At 49.3% G+C, this 17,470-nt stretch overlaps 5 protein-coding genes across 5 annotated transcripts; 3 read left to right on the top strand and 2 right to left on the bottom strand.

Annotated features, from left to right (window-relative positions):
- Positions 1–1,415: 1,415 nt before the first annotated feature.
- Positions 1,416–7,166, bottom strand: N7516_008393 (uncharacterized protein; the record flags this gene model as incomplete). Its single annotated transcript, XM_057221112.1, has 2 exons — positions 1,416–6,764; positions 6,813–7,166. The coding sequence occupies 2 exons, from the start codon at positions 7,164–7,166 to the stop codon at positions 1,416–1,418; spliced, it is 5,703 nt and encodes a 1,900-aa protein (XP_057071384.1).
- Positions 7,167–8,457: 1,291 nt separating this feature from the next.
- Positions 8,458–9,839, top strand: N7516_008394 (GNAT family N-acetyltransferase; the record flags this gene model as incomplete). Its single annotated transcript, XM_057221113.1, has 2 exons — positions 8,458–9,423; positions 9,477–9,839. The coding sequence occupies 2 exons, from the start codon at positions 8,458–8,460 to the stop codon at positions 9,837–9,839; spliced, it is 1,329 nt and encodes a 442-aa protein (XP_057071385.1).
- A 687-nt stretch (positions 9,840–10,526) lies between these two features.
- On the top strand, positions 10,527–14,600 carry N7516_008395 (ABC transporter ATP-binding protein; the record flags this gene model as incomplete). The annotated part of the gene is made up of 3 exons (XM_057221114.1): positions 10,527–10,562; positions 10,610–11,528; positions 11,587–14,600. The coding sequence occupies 3 exons, from the start codon at positions 10,527–10,529 to the stop codon at positions 14,598–14,600; spliced, it is 3,969 nt and encodes a 1,322-aa protein (XP_057071386.1).
- Positions 14,601–14,757: 157 nt separating this feature from the next.
- On the bottom strand, positions 14,758–16,172 carry N7516_008396 (uncharacterized protein; the record flags this gene model as incomplete). The annotated part of the gene is made up of 4 exons (XM_057221115.1): positions 14,758–14,798; positions 14,847–15,509; positions 15,568–15,918; positions 15,977–16,172. 4 exons carry the CDS (start codon positions 16,170–16,172, stop codon positions 14,758–14,760), a joined length of 1,251 nt encoding a protein of 416 aa, XP_057071387.1.
- A 372-nt stretch (positions 16,173–16,544) lies between these two features.
- Positions 16,545–17,291, top strand: N7516_008397 (GNAT family N-acetyltransferase; the record flags this gene model as incomplete). Its single annotated transcript, XM_057221116.1, has 2 exons — positions 16,545–16,935; positions 16,990–17,291. 2 exons carry the CDS (start codon positions 16,545–16,547, stop codon positions 17,289–17,291), a joined length of 693 nt encoding a protein of 230 aa, XP_057071388.1.
- Positions 17,292–17,470: the final 179 nt, after the last annotated feature.

A 17,470-nucleotide genomic window follows, 5' to 3' on the forward strand; every position in this document is an offset into this window, starting at 1 on the left:
CTACTAGATTTAGCCAAATTGATAAAAGGAAATATGCTACGTCGCCCGTAGCTACGTACAATGACATCTTAAATATCGCGAGAACTAGTTATGTATATCCCTGTACCTGTACTATTTATTCATCACACTGCGAAAGTGTATCCCGGCCAGGGGTCGGAAACCAATTATTACTAATATTGCTGCCTAAAGATGCCTAAAGATGCCTTAAGAAGCGTTATTATATACCGCCTTTGGCACAGTGTATTGTAACTGAAGCTCTCAAATGTACGGGCGACTAATGGGACCACCCCTACATAACCCTCTGATTGGTTTATATTGCCGGCAGTAGTTTCGATCCACTCTACCTTTACAAAAACTGATTATGTAGTTATTAGTAATATTGAAGCCTGAAGGTGCCTTGATACCTGAATTATGAGGTCGATGACCCTCATGCCTTAGAAAATGGGCACTAATTGTTGACGCTATTCGTACCATACAAATCCTAGGATTCCCTTACTTTTCGGCGTTGAAGCCTTCCTACTATGTTATCGTCCCCTTCTCTCCCCCTCCACTCTAGAACGCTTATATTAAAGCCTTCGGTCTAAAGCGTAATTGTTATTTGTCGATTACAAAGGCTAACTTAGAAGATAAGTGTCTATGGTTTGAAGTTGTATATGGTTGTTTTGGGATTCGCTCAACTCCCCATGTTTCAATGCGCCTCCTTATTGTTATAGGGTGTAACAATAAGGGTATGTGTATCGCGTAGAGTATTGCATATGGACTGGAAAGCTACACCGGTTTAGAAAGAGAGATGATCTCATCTTTAAGGATTTAAGATCGATGGTTGGTCGTACCATTGTAAAGTGTGTGTAGAAATAAAAGAGAAGTTGAAATTAGTATATATGCTTAAGAAGGCGGTGATGAAAAGGCGGTAAGGCAGTATCCAATCAGAGGGTTATGTAGGGGTGGTCCCATTAGTCGCCCGTACAAATGGAAGCCTCCAGATGTCCCGGGTAATATTGAAGCTATTCCCACCATACAAATCTTTGAAATCTTCTGTTTCTAGGCGTTGAAGCCCTCATACATTCCGCTAATCTCATCGATTCCACTGCCCCCTGACCTTATGTCACTATCTATCCTCATCGATCCTAGCCGTACAAATCCGACCGTACAAATCGCCATCCATCCTCATAGATTTCAACTACTTTACTTACTAAGGGCTCGGTTATGGTAATTCAGGTATGCATATTTTCTGCCGGCAAATAGTCAGGCATATTCAGGCATCAATATTACTAATATTAGTTTGGCCGGGAAACACCTTTGCAATTCATTGATGTTACTTTACTGAAGCACTGGGATTTTCCAAATCAAATTCAAAATTTCATAATTAACAGATACGAATAAAAGAGCCTAGCAACTATTAAATGCTACCCCATTTACAAGATCCTGGAATGGACCTGGTTCACCAACTGTCCAATAGTGTCGACCACCTCATCGAGCAAAGACACAGCAAATTCCGACCATGACTCGACAGTGACAACTTCAATGCACAGAGTATCTCCCCTGGGGAATGTCTGCACCTTGATCTCCCGCAATGGCTCGAAATGCGGGTAGATGGTCTGCATACGACTACTGGCCGCCATGAAAGACAGACCCTCAACGTGCTCAACGTCCTGGTGCACGACCGAATCAAACCAGTCCACGGTCTCCGGCCAGTCGGTGCAATCCTTGATAACTTCCTTAAGACCGATTCCTTCGAATTGAGCACTCTGGAGATGTTGTCGCTGGACAAACCGCAAAAGATCCATGGCACTCCATTCATCTCCAAACTTCACCCGCACTGGTACATACTGCCACGATGGTCCAACAATTGCATCAGCGTTGGGGAGGTCGATGTTGCGGCCACTCACCACCTCGCCAAAAGTGACATCATCAAGGGATAAGCGTCGCGCAAGGCACAGCGCCCAAGCCGCTGTAGGGAGGGTTGCGACTGTGATTTCCCGTGGTCGCGCGGCTATATTGACATCCTTGGAGATGGCAAAATGAGCTGCAGACACCACAGGGATGTCGGGCTGGATCCGCGTCATAGACGAACCTCGAAGGAGATCACGCCAGTACGGAATGCTGACTGGCAGATTAGTGCGGGTCACGTGGCTGACATACGATGAGAATGGCAAACTCTTCGGCACCGGTCGTCCCTCGTACAGTGCCGAGAGCTGCTGCAGCAAGATCGGAAGACAGATCTCATCGTATTGGGCATGGGAGATGCGCATGATCAGGCTGCTGGGGCCCTCGACATGCCGAACGAAGAGGAATTTCAAAAATGGTGATCCAAGAGGAATGCGTGACTGAACATCCACATCGCAGAGCTTCTGGCTGAATGCTTCCACATCACTTTCAATCTCATATTCAATTATCTGGCAGGGAAGGTCGTCGACAACTACTCCCAATGAGACCCCCTCATGCTCCACGAACACAGTTCGAAGGATCTCATTCCGAGAGACCAGTTCCTGGCAACTTTGGAACAGTTGAGTGCAGTCCACCACGGTATCCATGTAGAACAGTTCGTATCTCATAGAATACCGAGGTAGCTGGACAGTTCCCTGAACCGCGATCTCCTGGAGTGGGCGACTTGGATAGACATCCACAATCTTCCACTCGGGCTGAGCAAGCAACGGGGTCATCTTGCTGATGAACGCATCTACATCGGTCACATCGAGTGAGCTGAACGGGGCGTAATGTTGAGATGTAATGACCGATGGTTGGGCTTCCACTGCGTGTGCGGCCATGTCAAACAGAGACCGGTGATCGAAGATTGTGGTTACAGTGAGCTGCAGGCCATCCAGACGAGCCTCCGAGACCAACTTCATAGCACGAATGGAGTCACCACCCAAATCGAAGAAGCTATCATCCAAAAGAATATCTTCGCAGGGAATATCTAAGACCTGGCTCCAGACGCGTTGGAGCTTTTGCTGCGCCGCTGTTGTGATTGCTGCACAGCCATTGAGGTTTTTCGTTCGGGGCTTGAGTTGACCGATCTGCGCGTCGCGTGCGCGAATAATAATAACGGAACCGCTTTTGGTATATTTCGCCAGCTGGTTTGTCGTGTACAGCTTCGTCTGGTCTTTGAACCAAGTTGGATTGGCAACCAAATTGCCGGAAGCCAGTTCACCTTCGCTTCCAACGAGCAGCTCACCCACCCCACCGGGTGGTATAAGACACTCATGGTCATTTGGGTTAACGATCCAAGTAGATATGACAGCCGAGTAAAGCTCCTCCACAGGGAGGCTCCCCGGGCCAATCTTAGCCAAACGACATTGCTCTGTAACATCCGTCTCAATCGTGGAATCATAGATGTGCTGGATTCGTTGGGTTGGATCCTCAAGGATCTGCTGCACCAGTCGATCAAACTGTTTGAGTGCTTGCTCCATCTGCGGGACATCGATGGTCTTTGAGTCGAAGCTGGCCATGACAAGGAATCCCTTCGTATCAACAGTGAAGACAAGCATGAGGGCATATGAATTGAATTTCAACGCTTCACGAGCGGCTTCTGCCTCACTGGTTGGCACAAATGCGGCGGCAGGCTCTTCTTTCGAAGAGGATACACTTTCCTCGACCGTCGGATGAATTACAATACCTGTGCGCAACTCACACGCCTCTCGAGCATCGGCGTTTAAACGTCGAATGTGCTGTAGACCCATGTGTTCGTGAGGAATGCGATCTACCGTTTGATCATGAATCTGCTGAAGGTAGCTTGACGCTCGAGCTTTACGATCGATACAAACTCGAACCGGGACGGTGGTGATCATCGGGCCCTCTATTTCCTCGACCGCTACCACGGGAGCTGTGCGGCCGGTCATAGTCTCCCCAAACACGATGTCATCAGAGGATGTGTAATGCGCTGCTAAAAGACCCCAAGCGCCTCGAATAACGGTTGCAATGCTCGTTGTGGAGCTCGACGAAGCCCGGGGCAGCTTGACGTAGTGTTCCAGAAGGGAATCGGCACGAGCTTGATACCCAGTGTATGGAATGAGAGGGAATTGTAGCGATGTAGCGCCTTCCAGTTGAGTTGCCCAATATGTCTCCGTGGAGGATCGATCGATGTCACCAAGCCACCTGATAAAGTTCTTGAACGGCGCTGGGCTACCGATACTCTCACCGCGATAGGCGCGATTCACTCGGTCAACTATCAATGGCATCGACCAGCCATCATAAAGTGCATGGTGGATGCTCAGGACGATGGAGATTCTACTAGTTGTCTCATCGTTCACAATAGCGAAACGAGCAAGCTCAGTTCCTAGGGACATCCCCTTGACTGTATCGATACTCAGATACTCTGTCAAATTGGAACTGGTGAGCCATGGAGTGTTGGCCTGTACAACGAGTTGCATCAAACCCCGGCGTGGAACTTGGACAATTCTTGTTCGTAGGATCGCAGACTCTGTTGACACACGCTCAAAAGCAGACCGCAGTCGTTGCGCGGTCTGAATATCCTGGAGCTCAATGACTCTTTGCGCGACATAAGCATCTGTGTACTTCGCGGAGAGGGCCATGAGGGCTTCTTGGAGAGGTGTACAGGGATACACATCGGCCACCTCGCTAGGACTCAAGTTGCACAACGAAGCCGCTTCGACACGTACAGCTTCGGCCTCCCAGCCTGCTGGAAGCAGCGAAAATGGAGGAATATCCAGTGGAGCTTTGTTCTCAACCTCCTTCACTTTGAGCGCCAGGTTCTCAAGTATGGGTGATTGGAAAATATCAGTGACTTGAACAGCAAGAAGCTGCTCTCGTGCAGCAGCCACCATCTTCATGGCTTTCAGCGAGTCACCCCCGAGGCTGAAAAAGTGGTCATTGATCCCGATCTCTGCCTCATCACCGAACAGCTTCAGCCATAGGCCGTGAAGCTTGCGCTCCATTTCTGTTCGGGGTGCTATTTTGACAACTGTGGACAATCTAAGCTCTGCAATATGCCGCCTTGTCAAGTCATTCCCAAGAGCACGCAGCTGCTTCCGGTCTGTCTTAAGCGATACCAGAAGTGGCATATGATTGAGTGGTATATATGCGGTGGGGATCATATAACGGGGCAGGTTTGTCGCGAGAGCATCATCGATACCGGCAATCAGCTTTTGGAATGAACTAGAAAATGAGGTAATCTCGCCGATTGCACCCGTCTTGTCACTCTTGTCTTCCGCCACAAAGACAATTAGTGTGGCATCTGATTTCTTCCCCCCGGGAAAGATCACCTCCGCTGCGACACTTGCTCCAGCGGGAAAATAATTTCGGACGTGGTGCTCAATTTCGCCCAGTTCCACGCGCTGGCCGCGCAGCTTCACCTGTTGATCGGCACGGCCGATGAAAACAACACTGCCTGAGGCATCAGGGTCGTATCTTACCAGGTCACCCGTCTTGTAGAGACGGCCCTTACGACCTGTCACATTTCCCCCACCCTCAACCAACCATGCTGGGTCCTCGATAAAAACCTCGGCGGTTTTCTCCGGGTTATTAAGATATCCATCACCAACCACGGGGCCTTCGACAAGCAGCTCTCCTACCGCGCCGATGGGCATCAACCGGTTATGATTAGATTGATCTACCACCCATGTTATGCCACCGACTCCCTGTCCGATACTAGTGTACGATCGACCAGGAGGGATGTCATTGTTGATTGTGCAGCCAACAGTGCACTCCGATGGGCCATATGCGATTACGATCTTTGTCTTCTGTCCCCATTCGGCCGCATCGCTAGCAGATATTGCCTCGCCACCAAGGCCAATAACCTCCAGCGAGGGCATGATATCGGGAGCCAAGACACGCGCGACTGAAGGTGTCATGTGCGCCATGTTCACACCCAGTTGACGTATGGCACCGCTGAGGTCATTGACTCGCTGGTCTTCTGAGGGCACACAAATGCAGCCTCCGTTGGCCAGAGTGCACAACATGCAGTCGACACTGACGTCAAATGCATACGAGGGGAAGTCGAGCACTCGCGAGTGTTCTTTGTACCCCACAGCTGCGGCGCGAGGCACTGCACCGCTAGTGTAGCTAGAGTGAGAAATAACCACACCCTTGGGCTTGCCAGTACTACCGGAGGTGAACTGGATGTAAAGGGTTGACGATGATGGGACCACAGGTAAGTCCACAGATAGTGATTTTAATTTGTCCTCGTCGACCAGCGGGCCAACAATTATTTGCTTTCCTCCTGGGACAATGCGCGAACCCAGCTCCGCCTGCAACTCAGAGGTCAATATAAAATCAGCCTCGACCTCACTGGCGATAGTTCCCAGTCGTCCCTCTGGCTGGCTGGGATCCATGAGAACTAATGCACCACCGGCCTTCATCACTGCGAGGACACCAACAATTGTCCACATGGACTTTTCAAAGCAGAGCGGAACAGCCTTGCCAATTTGCAGTCCCAGATCAACAAGATGCCTAGCTAAGTTTGTTGAGCGCTCTTCTAGCTGTCTATAGGTCATCTCTCCATTCCAAGACATGACTGCTGGGCGATCGAGTTGATTTTGAGCCTTTTCACTGATTATATCTTGGATGCAATGGTTGATAGTGGGGGGTATTGGCCCGTTCCATTTCCACAACTGTGACAGCTCTCGCTGTCCAATCCGGACGGCCTCCGCAATCGGCTGATCAAGATCACTGGCAATAGAAATAATGAGGTCGGTGAGGATATGAAGCAGGACGGTTTCAACGGGCTGCGTGGCTGTCGGGGACCTAGGACTCCCGCGAACATAAACAACACCATGCGAGATCTTTACTTCCAAAGCAAACGTCCACTAATCGAGTTAACAACCTATGCTATCCATGGGTTTGAATTTACTTACTTTGGTCTCAAGACAGGCATTTCGACACAAGAGTGTGTCCGAATATTCGCCGTCAAATTGGCCCCGCCTTCGCATTGCTTCTAAAGCAGATCTCAGCGAGCCGTCTTCTTCCTCAATGACATCCGAGATGAGACATCCCTGGATACTGCCTTCTTTCACCCAGGAAAAGCCTCTATCCTCACTGTGCACTGTTCCCCGGAACAGAAGGAGGACCCAAGCGAAAGCGAGAAGTTCCTCATGTCTTATGTCCGGAAGCATTGGCAGGGTCATAGAGTCGGACCAGCCAGCACCATGTGGCTTCTTCGGCTCTCCGCCGTCCCAAGGGGTCGCACTGGACTCGATATATTCACCCATATTTTTGGAAAAGAGTAATATCAAGAAAGTGTCTCTAGGGCTTGTCCGGGAACTACGAAGCAACAATCTGATTAAATTATCTGATGCTGATCTTCAGTGACGGACTTGGCATCTTGCGAGAAATCCCGTGCCTGCAGCACATAGAGCCATAACGGACAGAAACAATCCGGCCAGATGCCGAGACTTCAGCCAATACTGAAATGGAGCCGTCGTAAACTTGAATCAGTACGTTGTATAGTTATCAGAGTGGGGAAACATGAGCCCATGTATGGTTATAACGCAATTTACAAAACATACCATACATACATACATACCATACCATACCAAACACACCGAACCTAGCTGCCAAGGGCCGCCGAAATCTACGCTAAGCACCGCCACCCTGGGCCTACCTTGGCAAGACCTCAAGATAGCCCAAACCAGCAGCCTTCAGCCCAACCCGCAGTGGGCTACGGTATCAAAGCCCATTTCTGTGCACAAATGTAGTCTTGGCATGTATAAAGTAGCTGATTAATGGCTGTATTTTACGTATGTACCAACCTGTATATTTTCATTATTATAGTAAGAAAGTGGGAAATGTATGTTGTAGATGTTATACTGGTTTTAGCATCATCGTGCTAGATTTCATACAAAATTAACCCAAAAAAATCCAATTTGACCGGTGGACCATGAATTCGTATCTAGGAGGATTACTGAGTAACAGTATAAAGAGATATATGTATATTATCTAGAGGGAATTAGTAGAATGAAGCATCACTTTCTCGAGTTATGATTATGTAGCTACGATGAAGTGGCATGTTTATAATTGTTTGGTTCATTATGGACCCCCATTAGCCCTGTGGGGTTGTACTTGGCGTCGGTGGACCTGACCTGCACTCTGCTGACAGTCATATTCAACTGTTGTTTGGGTGGAACACTGTTACCACCATCATGATTCAAGTTCGTAAGTTTCCGCCAGATTGATTAGATGGGCTGCGACATCGGAACTCTTGTCTCAAGCATGTATGAGGGGCCTTCATTGGCTACCCTTCTTGGTATCAATCTGCGCCAAGCATACTGAGATACAAGGATGGCCTTTGGTATCAGCCAAGCATCTAGTTGCCTGAATCCGATACCTGGTAGGCCGCTGTTTCGTGCACATTGAGACGATGATGATCAATTCCCTACATGACATACTCGAGAAATCCCCGAGCCGGAGTATACCGAGGATAAGGTGGTCAATGCCAATATTGCATGTCTGATTACTTATTCTCTCATGTTCCTCTCCTGAGTTGGTAGCATCGTTATCATCATGTTTTCGAGTTCTCTGCCCTTGGTGCGGCTACCGGAGCCGTACAAGACAACTTATGAATTGCACGTCGTATCAACCGAACAGAACCTCCGCAAGTTTCAGCTGCTGAGATCTCCTCGCGGGGATGAAGGCATACCACCTCCGAAGCCTTTGGACCATGCGTTGCTGAGGTTCACAGATTTGGCCCACCCTGATCCCTCTTCCATGCCAGACGAGGGAAACAACTCACCCTGGGCACGTGCACAGAGGAGTCCGGTTACCTATATTACATGGGAAGACTTGGAGACGCCGACGGTGGGCCAGATCTGGAATGTGGTCCATGCCATCGAGACCCTGCGCAGCGAGTTCGAGATATTCCGTGGTGTGCTGTCTGGTCATGGAAGTGACATACTTGCATGCGAGCTACAAGGTGTCGGCTTAGCCGTCGCGCACCCGGAACCATCTGCTGCACCAGGAAAGCCCATTCCAAGCACCACTAACCACCTTGGACAGCTGGTCTTTTCCCGCGCTAGCTTCTGGCAAGGAGCTGGCTCACCTTTTGGTACCCGCCCAGCATGGGTATCTGACCCTGGGATCTACAGCTATATGCGCAAGCCGTTGAGCAACTACCCTTCCCGACCACGGCAACACACAGTTACCACTGGTTTCCCCGAGCGTCGAGTACACGCCCTTCACCCCGTACGGTCCCCCAAACCAGCCCCCGGCTCTCGCATCTACAGCCGCTACATCCCACACTTGGACGAGTTTTTCTCAGTCTATGCGCTAGACTACACAAATGACGAACACCTGGGGCTGTTCAATAAATGGCAGAATGACCCCCGAGTGGCTCAGGGGTGGAACGAAACTGGAACTTTGGAACAACATCGTGAATACTTGCGCAAAATCCAGGAGGATCCGCACCAGATCGCTGTACTGGCCAAGTTCAATGACACATTCTTTTCCTATCATGAGATATACTGGACCAAGGTATGGTTTCTATTTCTTTCCAACGCCTTGACCATGGCTGATTGAAATTACAGGAGGATCATCTTGGTGCGTACTACGATGCCGGTGACTGGGATAGGGGCCGCCATTCGTTAGTCGGCGATGGGCGTTTCCGAGGCCCGCACCGCACAATTGCGTGGTGGTCTGGCTTGATGCATTATATCTTCCTGGATGATCCGCGTACAGAGTTCGTGACCGGAGAGCCAAAATACTCTAATTTGGCTCCCTTGACCTACGACCACGCTACGGGAATGAACCTGGTCAAGCTGGTCGATCTGCCACATAAACGGTCCGCGCTCATCCTTGGTAGCAGGGAGAAGTTTTTCCATGTAGCACCTCTACGATTCGACGGGTCTGATACTCTCGATCGTAATCCATTCCGCTCATTGAAGTTGTGATGGTTCTAATATATGAAATATGATGTGATTGTATTACGCCTACGTTATTTATGCACTTGTGAAAAAGACTTCAAGCGTGTACCTAGACACATTCGGACATAACCGCATAAACCTTCAACCCATAACCATCAATGCAGGGAAGTAGATTTTCCGGACAAAATTAAATCTAATCAGATTCGGGATGTGGCCCCCTGAGACCCGATATTTTGAGTTTGATGGTTACCCTAAGGAATATATAATTCGCAATATCCGAGAAGTCCCCGGGGTGAATGTGCCAGAATAGAGCATACAGAAGAGATCATCGCATCGGAACTTGCGAGACCTTTCTCAAACGAGGTCTTTGTCCGGACGAAGAGGATATATACATAGGTAACGGCCCACCCCCAAGAACCTCCAAGACCAATACGAAAAATACAGATACAAATACATAACTCTTGGCTCTTGGCTCTTGGCGGTTGTTATTTACTAGTCGATCTGATAAAGGGAAAAGGGTCCAGTACAATCTACTCCGTACAATCTTACGTATTGTCCGACGTCGGCTTTCCCACTGTAAATTCTTGGTAATCGAGTCAATCGACGAGTGGAGCTCATAGATTTCTGCCACAGCATATTTACCTTTGGAATAAAATAACAAATGATCTTCCTCAATGCTCTCATCCATTCACATCAATAGAGAGAATTTTTAACATGGCTGCCGAAGATGCACCAGCGCAAAAGCGCAGCGTATGTCACCCTTAGATCCTTTAGGTTCTTGAGCTGATCCGTCACAGTGGAGGGAGAAAGCTGTCTTCTTTCGCCTATTTGTCTATGGAGAGCCTAGCAGATCAGATATCGCCCTCCTTGTCCTCGGTCTTGTTTCCGCAGTTGCCTCCGGAATCCCTTTTCCGATCATGTCTATTGTGTTTGGTCAATTGGTGGATGAGATGAACTCGACGACCTGCAACGCTAACAGCACCAATGGCGACTCATACCAAGATGGTATCAACCAGAAAGTCTTGATGATTGTCTACATCGGCATTGCCTACCTCTTCTTGATCTATATTTATGTGCTTAGCTGGAATCTGACTGGCGAGAGATTGGCTCAACGTCTGCGTGAGAAATATTTCAAAGCCCTTCTCCGCCAAGATGTGGCCTTCTTCGACAACCTCCCAGCTGGCGAGGCGTCCTCGAGAATCACAGGTGACATTACCACCGTGCAACAAGGGACATCTGAAAAGGTCGGCATCGTGATCAACAGTCTTGCCTTCTTCGTCACCGCGTACATCGTGGCTTTCATTAAGGATCCTAAGTTGGCTGGAATGTTGGTCTCCTTGACTCCCGCCTACTTGATCATGTCTCTGCTGGGTGGATATTTCGTGCAAAAGTATTTCGGTCGCGCGCTGGAAAGCATGACCAAGGCATCTTCAGTGGCACTCGAGGCATTTTCCAACACAATGGTAGTTCATGCCTTCTCAGCCAACGCCCGGCTGGAGGAGAAGTTTATCGAGTTTTTGAATCCGTCCAGGATTGCGGGAATTCGCAAATCAATTGCCACAGCCACACAAGCGGGTTTGCTTTATTTTATTGCCTTCTCGGCCAATGCATTGGCCTTCTGGCAAGGGTCTACGCAGATTGCGGATTCGGTAGAGTCCGATGCGGGCGGCATGACAGTTGGCGCAACATACACTGTGATTTTTATTCTAGTCGATGGTGAGTGTTTATATTCATGCATTGATGTCACCTCTTGCTAATTCAGTCTATCTCTCAGCGTCCTTGATCCTCAGTACAGTGGCACCTTTCATCCAAAGCTTCGACGCCGCTTCGGTTGCCTTCACGAAATTGAAGGCTGATATAGAGCACTCATCCACAATTGACGGCACTGCGAAGGATGTTGGAGAAGTCCTGTCCGAAGTCAAGGGCGACCTGGAACTGCGTGATGTTTCATTCTGTTTCCCTTCTCGCCCAGATAAGCCAGTCCTTCAAAATTTGTCGCTCTCCTGTCCTGCTGGCCAACAAACCGCCATTGTCGGCTTGTCTGGGAGTGGAAAATCTACTGTCGCCGGCTTAGCAACGAGATTCTACGATGCGACAGAAGGAACTGTTATGTTGGACGGACATGATGTCAAAGACCTGAATGTGCGTGCATTGAGGAGCCATATCAGTCTTGTCCAACAAGAGCCCTGTCTTCTGGATCGATCAATCTTCGAGAACATTGCCTTGGGCCTGATCAATTCCCCTGTGCACACTCATCTTCAACCGATCCTGACCGGTACTGCGCTGGTTGAAATTTCTGCTGCTGTGGGGGAGGGCCAAGCCCTTGCGGTCGCCTCTCTAGAACATGGTGATCAGGCGCGGGAAGTGGTAGACTTGGTCGAAGGTGCCGCAAAGCTGGCTGATGCCAGTGGATTTATTGGGAAACTCCAAGAAGGCTATGGTACTTCAGTTGGTTCTAGCGGGAACCTGATCAGTGGCGGACAGAAGCAGCGTATCTCTTTAGCCCGGGCCTTGGTGAAAGACCCCCGCATTCTCATCCTCGACGAGGCTACAGCGTCTTTGGACTCGGCGACGGAAATGCGCATCCAACGAGCCTTGGAAAGTGTGGCCGTTGGGCGAACTGTTATTACCATTGCGCATCGTCTGTCTACCATCAGAAATGCGGATAACATCATCGTCATGAGACAAGGAAAGCTTGTTGAACAAGGCCCTCATACGGAGCTGCTGGCAGCCAATGGTGCCTACGCAGAGCTGGTTCGCCTTCAGAACCTCAACGTTGAGAGTACGCAAGAGGGAACATCCACTCGATCGGTGTCACCCGTGAATCAAATAACAGAAAAGACCGAACCCTGTCTTTCCGTGGCCGATGATATCTGTGACAAAGATGAAACAGTCGTTACCTCAACTGCCCAAGATCCCAAGTCCAAAGAAACCGGCGGCGTTGTGAATACACAGAGGTCGTTTTCCTCAACAGCCAGCTCACTGGGCTCTATGTTCCGACCGTATGCGTTTGTTCTGGTCCTCGCCGTGACAGGGGCCGTTGTCATTGGAGGCACATACTGTGCTTCGGCAGTGATCTTTGGTAATGTCGTAGGTAAGCTGAGTGGATGCGAGGAACCTCAGAATATCCGCGATGCTGGAGAGTTCTACGGACTCATGTTCTTTGTCCTTGCCATTATCGAATTCTTTGCAAATCTGGTCAGCTGGTCTCTCTTTGGTTGGATGGCAGAAAACGTGATCTACAAAGTGCGAGTTCTTTCACTGCGATCCATTCTCGAGCAGGATCTCCAATGGCACGAATCCAATGACCGCAACCCGTCATTGCTGCTTTCTTTGATAACTAAGGACAGCAGTGCGCTTGCGGGCCTTACGGGCTCCGTTGTATGCACAATTTTATCTATTCTCATCAATCTGTTTGCTGCCATCATCATGTCACACATTATCGCATGGCGTATCGCCATTGTCTGCCTTGCCGTGGTACCTTTGCTGCTGGCTGCTGGATGGATGCGAGTTACCTCATTGTCACAGTTTGAAGAGCGCCACCTGGAGGCTTTTGCCCGGTCAGTTGGGATTACAGTGGAGGCTGTCAACTCGATCAAGACGGTCATGTCTCTCTCCGTTGAAGACGAGATCATGGGAACATACCGTCGTTCATTGGCAGCACCCATGAAGGAGATAACCCGCCAAAGTGCCTGGGCCAATGTCTGGCTTGCCATCGGGTACGGCCTAAGCAACTTCTTATATGGCCTGGCATATTGGTGGGGAGCAAAAAACATTATTGCAGGATATTATACTCAGACACAGTTCTTCATCGTCCAACTAGCACTGCTCGTCAGCTCACAGCTATGGGGGCAAATGTTTGCCCTGGCCCCTGATGTCTCGCGCGCCTTCCAGGCCACCCGCCGCTTGTTAAATTTGCTAGACCTGGGATCCACAAAGAAACTGTCAGACCCCATCCAATCTCTACCTAGCGAGCTTTTACAGTCTACGAGCGACGTTGAATCCACTGCAACCACCCGCGAGAAGGTTGATGACACTCGCAATGGTATCAGCGTATCCCTCAAACAGGTCCATTTTGCGTATCCTGCACGACCAGACACCCGCGTGCTTCATGGCTTAGATTTGAACGTCAAGTCGGGTCAGTTTGCCGCCTTGGTCGGACCCAGTGGTGCTGGAAAATCCACTATCATTTCACTTGTCGAGCGCCTATACTCCCCCGAATCCGGCACCATCCATGTTGATGGCCGAGACATTGCCTATGGCGATATCTCATTCCGTGACTCCATCGCATATGTACCACAGCAGAGTGTTTTGTTCGAAGGAACTATTCGCTTCAATCTTGGCCTTGGCGCACGACCTGGTCACAAAGTTACGCAAGCGGAGTTGGAAGAAGCATGTCAATTAGCCAATATCCACGACGTCATTATGCAACTTCCCGACGGATACGATACACACTGCGGGCCAAATGGTGATCGTCTGTCAGGAGGCCAGAAGCAGCGACTGGCTATCGCGCGGGCGCTGATACGAAAGCCGAAGTTGTTGCTCCTAGACGAGTCAACTAGTGCTTTGGATGCAGAGTCTGAACGATTGCTCCAGGACGGATTGGAGAAGGCATCCAAAAACATGACGGTAATCGCAATTGCGCATCGTTTGTACACGATTCGTAAGGCGGATGTAATTTTCTTGATTGAGGACGGGCGTTGTGTTGAGCAAGGCACTCACGCCCAGCTAATCGAGCGGAGTGAGACTTACAGGGTCAATGCCTTGAACCAAACAGTGGATGGATAAATGTTCTTGGATATAAAAAGGTAGAGATGGCTGGTTTTTTCTTCTGTTTCTGTTGATATAGATCTATATTGTTTAATCCCATTCCTTTATGATGGACAATTCCACAACTCCCTACTACATAAATATCGTTTTATCACTTTGCTACCAATTTGAACGTTTACTCGGTTGCTTCTCCCAAGCGCATCCATCTCCAACAAACTGGTTTTATTAGCTTAATCAATCCGGCTGCAATAATTGTCAACTTACTTCCATATCCTAGATCATCATTGAAGAACATATTGCGGATCTCGTCGCCCGTGGACACTCCCATAGTCGGGAAGTACCCAACAGCGGTTTTCCCAAGGGCCAAAGCCATCATTGGAGCTACCTCAACCAACTCGACGAAGTTGGGTTCCGTGTTGTACCGCTCCGCTAGCATCTGCTGGTGGATATTGACAGCTGCGAAGTGCCCCTGGTGCATCGCCGCTCCACCACGCTTAATACCAGACCAGGAGACAACATCACCGGCAGCATAATGATATTCCTTGTTTGGCACATCTGCAGAGAATTGAAGTCCGGGCGTGATACGGACATATCCCTCGGGGTCGCAGGCATCCTTGGGAAGATATGAGGATGTTGGTGTAAACCGTGAAACAGCATTGATTACATGGTCAGCGATGAGTTCTCGGCCATCCGAGAGCTTGAGTGTGTACTTCGCCGGAGCAGAGTCGCTACCGAGAACTGTATCCTGGACGCGTGCTCCCAACACCACTTCGACCTTGGACTCTTTCAGCATTTCAAGGGCCTTTGCTTTGAATTCATCGGGGAGGTCCTCGGAGGAGAGCAACTGTTGCCGAGAGTGAACAAGGGTCACCTTTGCCTGGGGCTGGAGCATCTTAATCTCGGCGGCGATCTCGATACCGACAGCACCTGCGACAAACCAGTCAATTAGTACAACTCAAATGGAAGAAAGATGGGTGACACATACCACCTCCAATAACAACCACGCCTTCCACGGCTTTCTCAATAGTCTGCACAGAGTCTGCAGTTTCGGCAAGATATGCCTCCCGAGTCAAAGACTTGGGTGCACTGGGCCATTCCCTTCGCAAGCCAGAGCACGTAATCATGTAATCGTATTTCTCCTCGACAATCTTGTGCCCATCATACGCAGTATTTTGACGGATTCGTGCGATCCGGGACTTGCAGTCTATTGAGTCTACTCTTCCTTGTATGTGGTTTATATCCGGGGACTGGAGAGCAGGAATATCCGCAAACTTATTCCAGAACGTGCTAGCATCGGCGTTGGAAGCTATGGCTAGAGGCAGTCCAATCAGGTGGTCTTAAAGAATTACTGTCAGTGACATGCTTTTCAAATTTTACGTGAGGATACCACATACAATAACCGTCGCGCTCATCCACGATGGTAACTTGCACGGGAATCTTGTTCCCTGGTGCCTGGTCCTTTTCAACCAGGTTGAACCGACACTTCCGGCCATGGCACAGGTCAACAAGGTTAAGAGTTGCAGCCAACCCGGAATAAGACCCTCCAACAATCAGAACCTTGAAGGGCGGCTGTTCTTCGAGACCAGGCATGGCAGCGATCACTGTAGTCGGTGTTGGTAATGATAGGGGGGGTTGTTGGTATAGGGAAAAGAAAAAGAAACCAAACCATGAGCCGACAAATCCACCCGAGTAACGGACCGGATCAGCATCACTAACTACATTTCGGTCAAATGTCTCATTACCAGGCCCCGGAGGAAATACAGCCAGTTACGTATATACGTAACTTTAACTTTCAATGCAACCTTGTCTTATCAGATCCGACTTCGGGAGCCTTGGCGCCAAGAAAGCAATTTCCAAGGTTGTTGAATACTGATGCACTTAATACCACAGTGGTACTTTCTTCAACTCTTTCTGAGCTATTCCTCAATAGCGATTATACTTTCTTTTTTTTTCACATTCAATATGGGCTTTGTTGTCGTCCCCGCCACTCTCCCTGATATCCGGGCCATCTACGATGTCTGGTTTGCGGCTTTCAATGGCCAATTGATCCTAGACCTCATCTACCCAGGAACCGATCTCAAAGATGAGGCTTTCCGTAAAGTCCACACCGAAGGGACTCTTGAATATTGGAAGGGATTGAGCATGGAGCACACCTTCCAATGCATTGACACCGATACCGGTAAAATCGCCGGCATGGCGACTTGGCAAGTCTACTGGCGGGAAAGGACAACCGAAGAGCGTCAGAAGCCGTGGATCGGATGGTTAGAAGGTGAACAGCGCGAGCGTGCCGAAGGCTTTTTGGGACAGCTTTGGGAGAAGAGGGAGAAGTGGATTGGGCCCAAGAGGCATGTGTGTGAGTGTCTACCGATTATTATATTGATCATAACCATATATTGACCGGCAACAGACTGTCACACAGTTGCAGTGCATCCAGACTACCAAGGTAGAGGTATCGGGGCACAGCTTATGCAATGGGGAATAAATGTGGCAGAACAGCTGAATTTGCCGATTTACCTTGAGTCAACAGTGGAGGGAGTCCCCTTGTATCAAAAACTTGGCTTCCAGACACTCTCAGAGGACATCCTGTTCAAGCCCGAAATTACCAGGGTCGAAAAAGAGGTTCGAGCGCCACTCATGGTGAAAATGCCCACAGCTGCGGGAAACACGACATTTGAGGAATGGGCGGAGGACAAGAATTCCTCTGTATAAATTAGGCATCTACATACTTTGTTTAGGCCTTCAATGCAAGACACGTTTGGCTAAATAATCGTATGGCATTCCAAAATCCCATCTTTAAATATTAAAAGAACCTGTCATGTACGTAAAACGTTGAACTGCATTTACATACACGCTCCTAGTCTGCAGCGTGTAAAATATGCACCAGAATT

Source organism: Penicillium verrucosum, assembly GCF_028828655.1.
Source record: "Penicillium verrucosum strain IBT 35672 chromosome Unknown utg000003l_segment0_segment0, whole genome shotgun sequence".
Taxonomy (NCBI): Eukaryota; Fungi; Ascomycota; class Eurotiomycetes; order Eurotiales; family Aspergillaceae; genus Penicillium; species Penicillium verrucosum.